The 15,831-nt window shown below is 37.1% G+C and overlaps 1 protein-coding gene across 3 annotated transcripts in view; it reads right to left on the bottom strand.

Annotated features, from left to right (window-relative positions):
* Positions 1-657: 657 nt before the first annotated feature.
* Positions 658-15,831, bottom strand: part of POGLUT3 (protein O-glucosyltransferase 3) — a 31,817-nt gene continuing 16,643 nt past the window's right edge. The window contains exons 4-9 of one of the 3 annotated variants that reach the window (XM_040257921.1): positions 12,716-13,002; positions 9,632-9,848; positions 7,761-7,957; positions 6,270-6,464; positions 4,335-4,439; positions 658-3,077 (exon numbers count right to left, since the gene is read on the bottom strand). In XM_040257921.1, the coding sequence (XP_040113855.1) occupies positions 2,952-3,077; positions 4,335-4,439; positions 6,270-6,464; positions 7,761-7,957; positions 9,632-9,848; positions 12,716-13,002 (1,127 nt within the window). In that variant the 3' untranslated portion in view covers positions 658-2,951. The remainder of the gene's footprint in view (positions 3,078-4,334; positions 4,440-6,269; positions 6,465-7,760; positions 7,958-9,631; positions 9,849-12,715; positions 13,003-15,831) is intronic. The other 2 variants (XM_040257923.1, XM_040257922.1) reach the window with 2 other exon arrangements.

Consider the following 15,831-nt stretch of genomic DNA (forward strand, 5'->3'; position numbering starts at 1 on the left):
TTACCTTGGCCTTATGTCTGGAGGGAATGTTTCCTCTCTCTGCCTGCTATGGACTGAAAGCTTGCCTGTACCCGACCCCCCAAATTAATATGTTGAAACCCTCGTACCTAATGTGATGGTATTTGGAGACAGAGCCTTTGAGAGGTAATTAGGTCATGAGGGTGGAGTCCTTGTGATGCAGTTAGTGCTCTTATAAGAGAGACAGGAGAGAGTTGTTTCCTCTCTCTCTGCTTTGTGCCAGGTGAGGATACAATGAGAAGCTATCAGTCTGCAAACCAGGAAATGGGCTCTCACCAGACTTCAGTCTGCTGGCAGTTTGATTTTGGACTGACTGCCTCCAGAACTGTGAGAAACAAATAATTTCTGTCAAAGCCACCCAGTCTACGGTAAATTTTTTATAATGGTAGCATGAACTAAGACACTACACTTACTATATTTTCACCTGAAATAACAGAAAATAATGGCGTCAAGCCCAAATATCTTTTCCTTCAGTATTAATTTCTACTCACTAGGGATTTAATGTCGGTGATAGAAGTTTTAATTCATTCATTCATGAAGACATAATAGAATTAAAACTAGACCAACCCAGTTACAGAAATACCAAAACTATAGGTGGTTCAATCCTCTTTCTTAATAAACAAAATTTATCTTTTTCAATTTCTTTAGAAAGTATACTTTATTTAAAAAGTGTAAATAATATATCCCAGGATACAAAATTCTAGACATAGTAAATTTTCAAATAGCACAAAGGAAATATAAATATTCATTTTATCTTCTTATATATATCTTTTATGTATTTCTTTTCTTTTCCTAGGTTCATATTTTTCATTGTTGCCCAATCTGACTCATACTTACAGTAAAAACATTTTAAATATCATAGACAGGTTTAAGGGAAAAGTAAAAATTCCCTTCTCTCCATCCCCTCCTCAGATATTGGTGAATATCCTTTCAACCTTATGGATACATTTTGTTTTTTACATATATGTTATCACATTATACATGTTGTTCTTATAACTTTTTTCACTGAACACTGTCATGAAAAGCTTTCATGATAGTGCATTTAGAGCTAATTCATTCTTTTTAATGGTTAAACTGCATTCCTTGATGTATAGATATCTATTTAGCTAGCTCCCTCATGATGACTAACATGTTTCCAACATTTTATTGGGGTTTCTCTGGTGGTTCAAATGGTAAAGAATCCACCTGTAATGCAGGAGACCTGGGTTTGATCCCTGGGTTGGGAAGATCCCCTGGAGAAAGGAATGGTTACCCACTCCAGTATTCTTGCCTGTAACAAAATGTTGGTAGCTTATTTTTGATAAATGTAGTTATTATATTAACTTACATACAGTCCATGGGGTCGCAAAGAGTTGGACACAACTGAGCAACTAACACTCTCACATATCCTCACACCCGTCTCCTGCACAGGATCCAGTCACTGCAGAGCTTGCCCTTTATTTTATACTTGTGCACTGGCACTTTTGAGCAGCTGGTGTGTAGTAGTATTTTCCATAGACAGATGCTACAGGGGCTCAGTCATGTCCAGCTCTTTGCAACCCCATGGACTGTAGACTGCCAGGCTCCTCTGTCCATGGGATTTTCCAGGCAAGAATACTGGGGTGGGTCACCATTTTGTCCTCCAGGGCATCTTCCTGACCCAGGGATAGAACGCACATCTCCTATATCTTCTGTATTACAGGCGGATTCTTTATCCTGCTGAACACCAGGGAGGCCTTGGTTTTGATTACACCATTACAAAATGTGCTTTTGCTTTCATCTTGTTAAAAAAAAAATTCTGCATCCCTATTGATGTTCAGTAAAGAATAAATATGGCTAATTTAAAGTGGTCACACTGTTTTACAGGTTAAGTAAATATTTCAATTAGAAGAGTAAATATTTTTAAATTGGGAGTGTGGATATTTCCTGTTTGGGGAGTGTGTTCTTTAATGAACTGAGTTTCAGATTGGTGATATTACAAGGAGTGTGTCATGAATTTCTGGGCTGCAAGTCTTAAGACTACACCCTGTCCTAAAAGGCAAAGTAAATTTCCAAAGTTTTTATCTTAGTAATACAGCACAGTGAAATACAGAAGGGGTACAGTGAAGAATAGATGCTTGCTTTTGTCATTAGCTTGTTAGTGAATCCCAAGATATCAGGCTTCCTGGAGCTTGTTGCAGAGGTACTCAAGCATCCCTTTTAAAGATTAAAAAGAATTAAAGATCCCTACCTGACTACAGTTATCGTTTATCTATTCAAATATACAGATAATGAAGGTACCCATAGGATGCTCTCATCTATTTTAAAAAATTGGGTGGTCCTTGATGGGTGTCCAACTCAGATCAACTGGGAATTATTAGCTTAAGGCACTATCTCTGATTAATGTTGTCTTGGACCTTGAGTAAAGCTTAGTTAAAAGGATATGAATGAGCTTTAAAATAATTTCCCTCCACAGTATCCAAGCTACCTCTAATAACAGAGTCATTCTCATCTTCCTTAATTATTCATATCAGATCTTCCAAGAGGAAACTTGCTATTACTAAATGCCAAAAGCAGCTTGTAGCACCCTGCAAAATATATTTTCTTCATAACTGGAAGGGGAAGAGGGAAAGTGAACAAGGGATGGAAGCAAACCAATAAATACAATGTACATAGTTTCACAGAAAGTTATTTATATTTTGGCAAGCCTCTCTATCTACTATGATCCCCAAGTTTTCTTTTTAGAGAAACTATGATGATGATAATAGCAATTTTTACTGAAAAGATATTGATATACTAAGATATTTGGTAATACTTACTCTAATATTGCCCTGTCCATCCACATAGCATGAAACCATCAAGAGAAGCAGTCCCCTGCATCCAGCCTTCCAGGCTGTCTTCACAGCTTAGATTCCATCTGTATGCTGCCATGAAAGTTGTTGCTGGCACACATAGGAGCATGAGTCTGGACTAACTTAAAGCTCTTGTCTTAAAGGCCTTTTCCTGTGGCATTGGCACAAAGATGCACTGTCATCTGGCTGAGGAACAAGTTCCATTCCATCACGTATTTCAGGTTTGCTCAACTGGCGTTCAGCGTATTTCTGGAATGTGGAAAGATTAGTCCAAACTTCATTCCACTGAATCATCCCCACTCATGCTATTGTCTCTAGTTGCTGTGTATCTTCAGACTAAAACCAAAGGTCTGATTTATCTCACTCCTAAAGTGACATTTTAACTTTAGTTATGATAGGTACTAGTGTGCTATTTCATAATCTTACAAAGAACCCCAATCCACTATTTTATGCATAGGTAAGAACCCTCTTGGAAAGGGACATCAAACAAAGTGTCCCTACTTGAACAGCAGCACTTCTTGAATTCATCCTCCACATGTAATAAATAATTAACATTGTTGAGTATTCAAATCAGTGAACAAAGATGATAAGCATCTCAAAGTAAAGTCTGTAGTTTTTATACATCCTTCCCTTTAGGCCTGTAGACATACAAGTTTTGCAAATGGTGATGAGACAGTGAAATATCCCTCCACTTTGGCCACTGACTGAAATATTCCTTTACATTGGATTTTTCAGTTCTGTGGTTCCTCAGTATGCATGGTTCCATGTCCTCAGATCGTGCAGTACTGTAGTGAGCATGTACATGCTCAGTTGTGTCTGACTCTTGTGACCCCGTGGACTATAGCCCACCAAGCTCCTCTGTCCATGGGATTCTCCAGAACAGTGGAGCAGGTTGCCATTTCCTTCTCCAGGGGATCTTTCTGATCCAGGGATCAAACCCACATCTCTTGCATCTCCTACATTGGCAGACGGATTATCACTGAGATACAAGGGAAGCCTCAGTACTGTAATATTTACTACTGAAAAAAAAATCCACATATAAATGGACCTGCATGGTTCAAACCCATTTTGTTTAAGGGTCAACTGTACTTTTCATGTTTGTTTTATACAACAAATTAAATATTTGCTTTCCACCCTGTACTGACAGCAAAAGCATGAATCCTAATTAGTAAGGAGAATGAAGAGGTGGATATTTTGAGCAGAAAGAGATGTAAATGATCTCTAGTCTAACCCTCCTGTTTTCCATATGAGGAAAAATGTTCTCTGAGGTTTAGAGCTTTTAATCTATATTTGTAAGGTCTCTATAAACATTGTTCTTCTAAAAACTGAATGGAGATAAAAATCTGGTGGCCACAAAAGTATTTAGCACTATCTTTCTATAGGTTGGTGCCTCAGTATAGCCAGAGTTCCACAGGCTGACTCTTGAGCCCCTTCAGGAAGCAAGGACTCAGGCCATTTTTTGGCCTGAGGACATTCAACCAAGCAGGATGGATCCTCTGAACTGACCTGTAATACTCTGTAATAGTAGCAGTAAAGCCGGTGTGGCTGTAGCAGATCTCTAGCAGTCAACTGTCCTTCTTTTGCAATCTTCTGGGCTTCTTCATCATTTTCCTGAAAAGTTTAAAAAGAAACAATGAATGAAAATTACTCCTGCAACCCACAGAGAAAGCTAAGAGGGAGGACAGATGTAGGGCTGAATGTGAGCATCATGGGAGAGATGAAACGTGATGAAAATATAACTTCAGAATGAGGCTATGGGAACAGACGAAGTACTTTCCTGGACATCTCTGCTATATATGGAAATAATCGTGCATGGTTGGGATCCCCCTAGTGCAACAGTCCACATACAGCCCCTATTGTGACCGTCTTGGTACTTTCCAAGCTACTCAGGGAATCTGGGGCTCATCATCTGTTCCCTCAATCTAACTCTCTCTGCTTGATATTAAAATACAAACTAGAATAGAACGAATTAGTTTTTATGCTATAACATCTTATTTGAATATTTAGCTTGAACCAAAAAGTTGTTCTAAAAGGGTACTCATGAAAGACTGTGTTATTGTTGTAATAAAAAATTCAGTTATTAGTACTCACAGGCTATTCCTTCAATACCAGGAATAGTCAATATTCCTAATTATACTTTTATAAAATATCTGATATTATATGATGCTGCTCCCAGAAAAAGCCATTTGCAAGCAATTCTGACTCTTTATAAAGGGTCACAAAAATATTCTGTGTCAGGTATCCAGTTGTTTCCATAGCCACAGTACTTCTCAGAAACAGAATAGACTTACAATGGAAAGGTAAATTTTATAATTTCACAATAAAATACAAGAGCTTTTTAGTATTCTTCCTTTAAAAGAAAGAATTCTTATTTTATGGAAAGCTTGTGATTGTTGGGATGTTGTATAGCATGCATTCATTAAGAACGTGTTATCCCGAGAAAACCATACAAAAAGATACATGCATCCCAATGTTCATTGCAGCAGTATTTTTAACAGCCAAGACAGGGAAGCAACCTAAGTGTCCACTGACAGATAAATGGATGAAGATGTGGTACATATACACAATTATGGCTGGAATATTACTCAGCCATAAAAAGTAGGAAATAATGCCATTTGCAGCTGCTGATACTGAGTGAAGTTAAATACTGAGTGAAGTTAAGACTTAGAAAGACAAATATATGATAGCACTTACATGTGGAATCTAAAAAAAAATGACACAAATGAATCTATTTGCAAAACAGAAATAGAGTCACAGATATAAAAAACGAATTATGGTTTCCAAGGGGGAAAGGGAAGGGATAAATTGGGAGATTAGGATTGACATAATAGGCACTATTATATATAAAACAGATAACTAATAAGAAACTACTGTATAGCACAGGGGGCTCTACTCAGTCCTCTGTAATGACCTATATGGGAATAGAATCTAAAAAAGAATGGATATGTGTGTATGTATAACTGATTCACTTTGCTGTTCAGCAGAAACTAACAACACTGTAAATCAACTTTACTCCAATAAAAATTAATTTAAAAACTTGTGCCTTTTTTTCTCGCTGGGGAAAACAAAAGGGTACCATAATTGCTTTAAATATTTTCTTGTGCATAAAGCACTTTAACCCTGGTCTTTTTAATCTGTAATTTGCATTTGGTGTGTGTTACTTGTATTTGGTGTGTGTGCATGAATAGTGATCCTTTAGAAAAACCTATATTCTATGTAACACTGTACTTCAAATCTTCTAAAAATCTTCAAACATACTGATAGGGGACATTCAAAATGGTCCTGATATTGATTCTTCCTGATGTTGATTTCAGGGAAACAAAAATTTCACAAAATAAAATTTCATTTGCCTAAATTACGTCAAATTGATGAAACTTGTGTAACTAAAAATAATGGTGAACTTGTTATTGCCTAAAGAAATTAAAATTATGGAAAGCATACCTTGGCCCAATTAACTTTCTCTAGTAGATCACTAAGATTTCTTTTAATTGGAATATAATGTTTCCACGGCTTCAGTGCCATATAGAAATGTTCATAATATGGTGAGTCCTGCTTCAGAACCAAACTGTCACCAAGCATGAGATATGGATATCTATAAGCAGCCACGGTCCCATCCACATTCACCTGATACTTGTACTAAAAGATTAAAACAAACATAAAAGTTTTGGCAGTCATTTGTTTCACTTTTGTGTTTGGTCAACATTGTAATATTAAATATAAAGAAATTATTTTCCAACTTAATATTTAGAAGCTTTACATTTTATTTTGTAACACACATCTTCTCTTTGTATTAAAATCATAAGCAGCATTCGTCAGGTCAATTTTAAGAAATACAACATATTTAAAGATAAGGTGATAAATAATTTTAGGAAATAGGAATGCCTATTTTAACTATGTCTACATAATGGGGAATTCAGATTTCTGTAACCAGGTAAGAAAACTATTTCCAAAGCTCTATATTTATTAAAGCTTAATATTGATAATAATTTACACTTTTATTTATACATTATTTCATTTGTTCCTTACACCCACGTAAGTATGAAAAGGGAAGGCATTATCTCAAAGTTCGGTTTTGGAGCTGAGGAAACAGAAACCTGGAGAAGACTAAGGACTAGTGTGATGCTGGCAACACAGTACGTATACTGTTGACATGTTTGTTGGATTAATAAACTTTGATTTACATTTCAAAATCATTTTTCATTCAATTATAATAATGTGAAGCAGATATTATCATCTCCTTTCTTATAAATGATAAAACTCATTTCAGAGATCTTTATAAACCTCTACTGTATGAGCCCAAATCCCATGCTCTCTTCATTATACCACACTGAGAGGGAGAGGATATACAGATTTGTTAATTATTTTTTCTTAAATAATGGGTACCAAGGGCTTTAGATTTTGTCACAGACAGTTAGTTTTTGTCACGGTGTTCACATCTCTATCTCCTTGAGCCTCATATACGGTGCTCTGAGGGAGCTGAGCAGGCTCACATGTGTTAGAGGCGAGAGGTGCTAAAGAGATGACAGCCCCAAAGTTAGTAGCAGAGGCACGACTAGAGGTGGGACCTGAACATCATTTTTACTAGCATGAAATTCAAACTCTTTTTATTTACAAGATCATTTTATGTAAGAGACATTTATATTCCCAGTTTATTAAAAAAATACAAAAAAGAGAAAAACATGGAAATATACCAAAATCCTAAATTAATCCTTGTACTATATTTTGAGTACTAAATACAGTTCTGAGCTATTTATAGACAAAGTTAACAACAAACAAAAAAGAAACTGCATGAGTTTTGTAATTCCCTGTGTCTGAAAAGAACGTGTGTGCTGGGTCATAAAATCTAGGTAGAAATCTGCCCAATCCCAGCTGTTTGTTTGACTTTTAACACAAGTTCACTTCATATCTATCCAGGAAGACCTAATCGCATACCTTAAAGAAGTCAAAGAAACCTATCAATTTAGCTTTTCCAAGCTCCTTTTCTTTCTCTTGGAAGAAGAAGTATCCTGTGATTCCTGCATCTAGCAGCTGTGGATTTTCCTTGGACAGCTGCACCAACTGGAGCCTCTCCTCTCGGCTATCTCTACCTCTGAAGAAAGCTTTCTCAGTTTTGTTGATCCAGGAAGGCCCTAGATGTTTGAGAGCATAAAAAAATACTGATATGAATTTGACATTTTTGTATTATGTTAAGTATAATCTTCTTTGATCTACCTTTGTTATTTAAGATGCTAAAGCTCTTTTACCATCAACACATCTTCTAAAGTAAGTGTAACTTCTGAAAAATATGCTCTAATTTTTATCCGTTTGTGTACTAATGATAGCTCCCTCAAAAGGTTGAGTTCCTATGGTATGACTTTAGGAATTATCCAAAACAATGCTGGATCAAGTTCAAAGCAAAAAGAGATTCCATGACTTGGTTCACATTAGTTTCTTCCATCTTTTGTACTTCATACACACATACACACACACAGACTAGACTGTCATTCTTAGAGTGACTATAACAAACTATACAACTAAGTAACACCCACACAACATTAATTCTTAGGTCACTCAGAATTTTGAGCACATCAATTTGAATACACTGAAGAATTTTTCTAATATGCTGTTCAATGAAAATACATATGTATAACTAAACTATGTATATATATTTATATTCTCTCTTTCCTGGGAGGGAAATAATCAGAAAGAATTAATTTAGATATCTTTCTATCATTCTAAAAAGAAGTCATTAGTTAACACTTCTCAGTGTTCTAAGGGATAAATCATAAATCACAGAAACTAGGGGGGTGGTCAACCTCTTTACTATTTTAGCACACTTTTCAGGAATTTACCAATATCAAATAAAAAGTAGGTCAGTTTTCATTTCCCATTATCTTTAGAGACTTTACAAGGAGTCTCTAGTCTTGTCTACAAAATAAGTCCACTTGAACTGCTCTAAATAGAAATGAAGCCTTGTAAAGACAGGCAGTGTTTTTTTTTCTACTCAGGGAGTTCAGTTTAATAAAATGGTGTGTATTACCATAAACCTAAGGCCATTAAGTAGGAGGGAAGGAATTCAGACTGTAAAGGATCAAAAGAGACAGAAACAGGGAAGAGAATTTATTACTGGAGGTTGTAATACCCAAATTATATCATAGTTCTCTTACATATGATATAACTTTATATTTTTCAGAATTCTCCCTTATTTCATCCAGCAATGTAAAGGCACTGGAATCACCATTGAGTGAAAGTTTTACCAAATACGTATTTTTACGGGACTTCTCTGGTGGTCCAGTGGTTAAGGATCCATCTTGCAATGCAGGGGAGGCAGGTTTGATCCCTGGTTGGGGAACTAAGGTCTCATGTGCCACGGAGCAACTTAGGCCACGCACGACAACTACTGAGCCTGCACATCACAACTAGAGAGTCTGAGTGGCAACAAAAAATCCTGCATGATCCAACGAAGATTCCCCATGTTGCAACTAAGACCCAGTGCAGCCAAATAAATAAATAATACAATTTTTAAAAGAAAATGAATAAAAAAATTTTTTTAATATATTTTAAAATGGTATTTACATGTGACCAACTCAAAAGAGACTCAGTTATAGTAGGTTTTGGACATTTCTAGCCCAGCTCATTTATCTTTGATTTTTGAATTAAAAGAATCCTAAACAAAAACCACTTTAGAGTTCAGACTGCTGTTTTTCTCTTTTCCTGGTTAGAAAAGAACAATGGTTATTTAAATATATAGACGTACTCTCTCTGAGTGAACATTCCTTTCACTTTTTTTACTTTTAAGCTTTTTCTTAGAGAATGACTTTTACCTGTATTTCCCTGAATAGATAGGAGATCATTTGTAACACCCCTCAAAGCTTCAAGTGTAGAGTGGGTGATGTCATATGTTGGAAGGATAACATCTTGTGAATCCAGAGAGCCACACCATGAAATGATAGGTAAAGGGCCAGGGGTTTCATTGACTTTTCGATGCTCCAAAGGCCAGTCTCCAAGATTAACATAAAATTCTAAATCTGGGAGAAGGACCTAAATAAACAAAAGAATGTTTATCAGTGTTGGGAAGACCTCAGTCTTTGATACTAAATGCTTTGGTTCTTTGACTTTTAAAAAATTTCTGATAAAACAAATTTGAAAATAGAAGAGAGAAGGATGCTTCTCAGTCATCAGTAGTATCAGATAATCAAGGGGCTTCCCCGGTGGCTCAGTGGTAAAGAATCCACCTACCAGTGCAGGAGACACGGGTTCAATGCCTGGGTAGGGAAGATCCCACATGCTGCAGGGCGACTAAGCCCATGTGCCACAACTACTGAACCCACGTGCTGCAACTACTGAAGCCTGCGTGCCCTGCGGCCCATGTTCGGCAACAGGAGAACCCACAGCCATGAGAAGCCTGCACACCACAGCTGGAAAGTAGCCCCCACTCACAGCAAATAGAGAAAAGCTGTGCAGCAACAAAGACCCAGCACAGCCAAAAATAAACAAATAATTTTTTTTTTTAAGAAAGAAGAAAATCAAGGGTGAGGATGATGCACGACAATTCACTTAAGCAGGAATTAGCCACCTCTCTTCAGAGCTGGCATTTAAAACTGTTGTGTTTATGTAATTATAGGTATGGAAACTTTGCAGAAAGGCGTGAATGAATGGCTTCAAGCACCCTTTCTGCCAGCAGCCTAAGTGAGAATCTATAAAGTTAGACCCAAGCCCTTGTTTTTCCTTCACTATCAAAACTCTTTAAAACAACCATGTTTGTTTTTGGAATCTGCTATCCATTTCCGTTATCACGCTCAATGCCTTAGTTTAGGCCTTTATCATCTCTTCCCTAGATTGTTCCAATATTTGTCCCTTACTAGATGTTCTGATTCTAGCCTCTCCTGCTGTCCACATTGTTGTTCAAATTTCTAAAACCCAAATTAATGTTACTGCTAAGCTTAACAATACCTTAATCCTATAGGACAAGGTCTAAACCCCCTAGCTGGAATTCAGGCCCTCACTATCTTGCTCCAGCTTAGCTTTGAATTTCATCTTCCATCTGCCCAAATACCAGAAAACTTTACTCTCTGAAAATCCCACCCATCTTGACATGTAATTCTCTTTACTTGGAATGCCCTTCTCCTACTTATTCACTCAGCAATCTCTTTTCATCCTCCACACCCAGAGCAAATGTTACCTCCTCTATGACTCGCCTTCCTTGGGCACTTTAACTCTGGGTACATACTTTTCTTATGTGCCTATCATGTTGTGGTATAATGTTGCTTGTATTCATATGCCATCCTCACTTCCAAATAACAAAAACAAGTTCCCCTAGAGTGAGCTGTTCAAAAACCAGAGGTGAGTTTCATTTATCTTAAATCCATTTTTAGTCACTGGGCAAAGAACTTGGAACAAAAGGGAAGGGCAAAATATGATTCTTCACCCTAGTGCTCCCCTACTATCATTTAGTAGCGTATTTAATAAGGTATCCCTTGGTGGCTCAAACCATAAAGAGCCTGCCTGCAATGCAGGAGACCCAGGTTCGATCCCTGGGTTGGGGAGATCCCCTGGAGAAGGAAGGAAATGGCAGTCCACTCCAGTATTCTTCCCTGGAGAATCCCATGGATGGAGGAGCCAGGTGGGCTACAGTCCATAAGCTCCACATCAGAAGTTCTCACTGTAGAGGAAGATTTCTCAATCTTGGCACCACTGATATTTTGGTCTGAGTAATTCTATTCTGCGGGCGTTGTCCTGCACATTGCAGAATTAGCAGAATCCCTGGCCTCTACCTACCAGGTGCAGTAGCAAGTCCCCAGTTGCAACATTGCCAAATTCCTCTCAGAGGCAAATCACTCCTAGTTGAAAAACACATAAGCACAGAGATATAGAAACACAGGGCAGAGTGGACTGGTGGTAGTCCAGCAAGAAGGAACTGCCTTTAGGATCAGATGCCCATAATATGCTCATATGATGGGCTGATGGGGAGGCAGGAGGGAACTGTTATTCAAAATAAGAATTGATTGCAGTCCGATATTTCATGTGCTTGGGAATATATAACTCAGATCAGGAAAGGTGGCTTTTGGGTCAGAAAACTACCTTCATGGTCTTTCTAGATGAGAGAGGTTAAAAAAAATGCCTATTCTTCTTCCTTTATTCTGCACGATTGGGAATAAGGAATAACAAAAGGTAGTTTGAATTGCTCTGCTTAGGAGGATTTATAGAAGTTTTGTAAATATGGAAAGAGGGGCTGAATAGAGGGATAGAAGGAGGAGGTACTGGGGATGTGAAATCTTTTGGAAGACAGAAGCTCCAGTCATGTTTCATAAGAAGCCTAGACATGAAGATCAAGGTCAGCCAGTGAGAAATTCCCAGAGGTAAGGATGATTCAGAGTCTGATTTTACACGGGGATGTCTATTTTTACATGTTAGGATTTTTGTTTTGCCTATTCTACATTGGCACAAAATAACCTCTCTCTGGTACCTCAACATTCAACAAAGTGTGCCATGCACACGATCTTTTAGAAGCACTTAGGATTAAAACAACGAAAATGTGTCCTAAGTTCAATTTATTTTGAGGTGACAAGAAGAAAACTGCTGCAGGAAGTGAAATCTGAATGGAAGGAGTATTCAGCAGGAAAGGGGAAGCTGAAGAATTCACCTTGCAACTATAAATGCCTGGGAGTTCACAGAAGACTTGGGAGAGTACTATATGGCCTACCTACCTGAGATGGGGCTCAAACTATTTAACTTAAATATTAAAGGAAAAAGAAATCCAACTGATCCATACTTAGGTGGTAGACAGACATACATTTTCAAGCCTGGAATCCATTTTCATGCTTTACCATTATTATTCTAAGAATTAAATGTTACAAATAAATATTTAAACTATTTTGGTTTTGGAATCAATGAATTCATTCTCATACCTTTCTTGCCAGTGACAGCAAAATCTCATCTGAGAACATTTTGAAGTCTGTATATTTCCCTAAAGATCTTCGGTAGATGTGGTTATTGAGAATCGTGTAATGAACAATAGCACCCCTCTCATCCCCAAACCTTTTCGGAACTTCAATTAGCATCTGTTGGAGATTAATGCTGGGGAAAGAAGCAAAATCTTTTTCAATCTGTGGTTCCTTGTCTGGACAAGACAGAGTTTTCTGCCAGGCCTGAGGATCCTCTTCTGGACACTCACAGTACTCATGGTATACTGGTCCTAAGGAAAGCAAAACATGTGGAATGCCAAGTTCCATTAACAAGCAAAGCAACACAAGGAGTTGTTTCTGCCACTGATGTGAGCATGGGATGACTTCTCGGTAAACTCTAAGATTATCCAGACAGGGACAATCTACTGTAAACAAATCAGTGGTAAAAGTAATGTCAGAGTCTTGTGCTCTTACCTCTGTCCCCTTTTCACGCCACTCTAGATAACCTAGTATAGCATATACTCCCTCAATGTAACATATAGCATATTATCTCCCAATGTAACCTACTCATTCAATTCACTGATAAATTTATTTCCAATGAGCTATAAATGGCTGATGAGCATAAAACTTACCTTTCAACAAGGAAAAAGAGAATGTATTCCTTTTTAGGCATGATTATGTAGTAAGGCTGGTAATTTTTAAAGACAAGATGAGGTCTCTTCCTCTGAATCCCTAAAACTACCTCCATCAGCACATCTCCAAAAGGAAATATGAAACTCAGGGACATCTTGAAGTGTAAGCTTAACATGGTCAGACATAAGTATGAAACTATTCTGAAAACTCATTTAAAAAAGAATTTGTGCAAAATTTATCTTATTTCACAATATAGCCATATTTAATATAAAAATAATTTTAAAAGCTATTTAATTTTCTTGAGGATTTCTACTTCAGACCAGCATAAGAAATAGGGGTCAATTTAGCTTCCTACTGAAAACTACCAAAATATGGATAAAATATATGAAACAATAGTTTTTTAAGACATTGGACATCAGGCAATGAATAGAGTTTGAGAGATGACAAACAAATGATGTAAACTCTATAGTTCCTCAAGTTTACTGCCCAAGGGAGTTTCTAGGTTGTGCAACAGGGAGGAACAATCTGGGCAGAGCCCAGAAGTCTCACTGAGTTGAGACAGAGCTGAAAGTCCAAGGCAGCTAGAAGTTGTAGAACATACTGCACAGAGACAGAACTCCAGAGATCTGTACAAGATTCCCCTCAAATATTTAAGGCATACTGATCAATATATATGTTTGAATAAACTGTCCAAAACAAAGAAAGAACTATCCATAAGGCCATAAAGATTAGAGGCAACAGTACCTATGGTTCATACAGGGCTGGAAAAAGTGCCTATTCATACAACCAAACAGGAAAGCATCCTAATTCATAGAGGTTGGATAGAATATGCATAGACGTATTGCCTGAGTAGTAAGGAATAATTAGTCTTAGACTAAACATGGCTCTGGGCCTGCCTAATAAATTGTAAAAGAAAATTTGAAGGATCAACTTACTTCCAAACAACTTAATTGGATCCTAGAGAAAAGCTCAAGAAGATGAGAAAGCATTGAGCAATGAGAAATACACTAGATAGAATTAATGACAAATTAAACATAATAGAAAGATTGTAAACTTAAACATACAGAAACTACACAAAATGAAATGGAGAAAAATATAATTTTACATGAAAAGAGCATAATTGAGTCATGGGATAATTTAAAGTCTAATGTATGGGTAATTAGAATTCTTGGAGGAGAGCTGAGATAGAACAGAAAAAATATTTGAAGAACTTATGGCCACTTATATGCTGGATTTGATGAAAGCTATAAACCCAAAGATCCACAAATCTCAAGCATAAGAAATATGAAGAAAACTACACAAAAGCACATAATAATAAAAGTGTTCAAAAAACTGATAAAGAGAAAAATATTTAGCAGAGGATCAAGGATATAGAAAATGGAAGATTTGTAACTGGAAATAATGCAAGTGAGCAGATATAGAAGACAGCAGAACAATATACTTCAAGTACTCAAAGAGGGAAAAAAAACTGTCAATCAAAAGCAAAGGAGAAAAGGAAAGAATAACCCATTTGAATGCAGAGTTCCAAAGAATAGCAAGGAGAGATAATAAAGTCTTCCTCAGTGATCAATGCAAGAAAACAGAGGAAAACAATAGAATGAGAAAGACTAGAGATCTCTTCAAGAAAATTAGAGATACCAAGGGAACATTTCATGCCAAGATGGGCAAAATAAAGGACAGAAATGATACAGACCTAACAGAAGAAGAAGATATCAAGAAGAGGTGGTAGGAATACACAGAAGAACTATAAAAAAAAAAATCTTAATGACCCAGATAACCATGATGGTGTGATCACTCACCTAGAGCTAGACAGCCTGGAATGCAAAGTCAAGTGGGCCTTAGGAAGCATCACTAGGAACAAAGCTAGTGGAGGTGATGGAATTTCAGTTAAGCTATTTCAAATCCTAAAAGATGATGCTATGAAAGTGCTACAAATATGCCAGCTAGTCTGGAAAACTCAGCAGTGGTCACAGGACTGGAAAAGGTCAGTTTTCATTCCAATCCCAAAGAAAGGCAGTGCCAACGAATGTTCAAGCTATTGCACAATTGCATTCATCTCACATGCTAGCAAAGTAATGCTCAAAATTCTCCAAGTCAGGCTTCAACAGTATGTGAACCAAGAACTTCCAGATGTTCAAGCTGGATTTACAAAAGGCAGAGGAATTAGAGATAAAATTGCCAACATACATTGGATCTTAGTAAAAGCAAGAGAGTCCCAGAAAAACATCTACTTTTGCTTCATTGACTACACTAAAGCCTTTGACTGTGTGGATCACAACAAACTGAGGAAAATTCAAGAGATAGTACCAGACCACTTTACCTGCCTCCTGAGAAACCTGTATGCAGATCAAGAAGAAATAGTTAGAACCATACATGGAACAACAGACTGGTTCCATATTGGGAAAGGAGTATGTCAAGGCTGTATATTGTCCCCCTGCTTATTTAACTTATATGCAAAGTACATCATGAGAAACGCTGGGCTGGAT

Source organism: Oryx dammah, unplaced genomic scaffold (assembly GCF_014754425.2).
Source record: "Oryx dammah isolate SB20612 unplaced genomic scaffold, SCBI_Odam_1.1 HiC_scaffold_17, whole genome shotgun sequence".
Lineage (NCBI taxonomy): Eukaryota > Metazoa > Chordata > Mammalia > Artiodactyla > Bovidae > Oryx > Oryx dammah.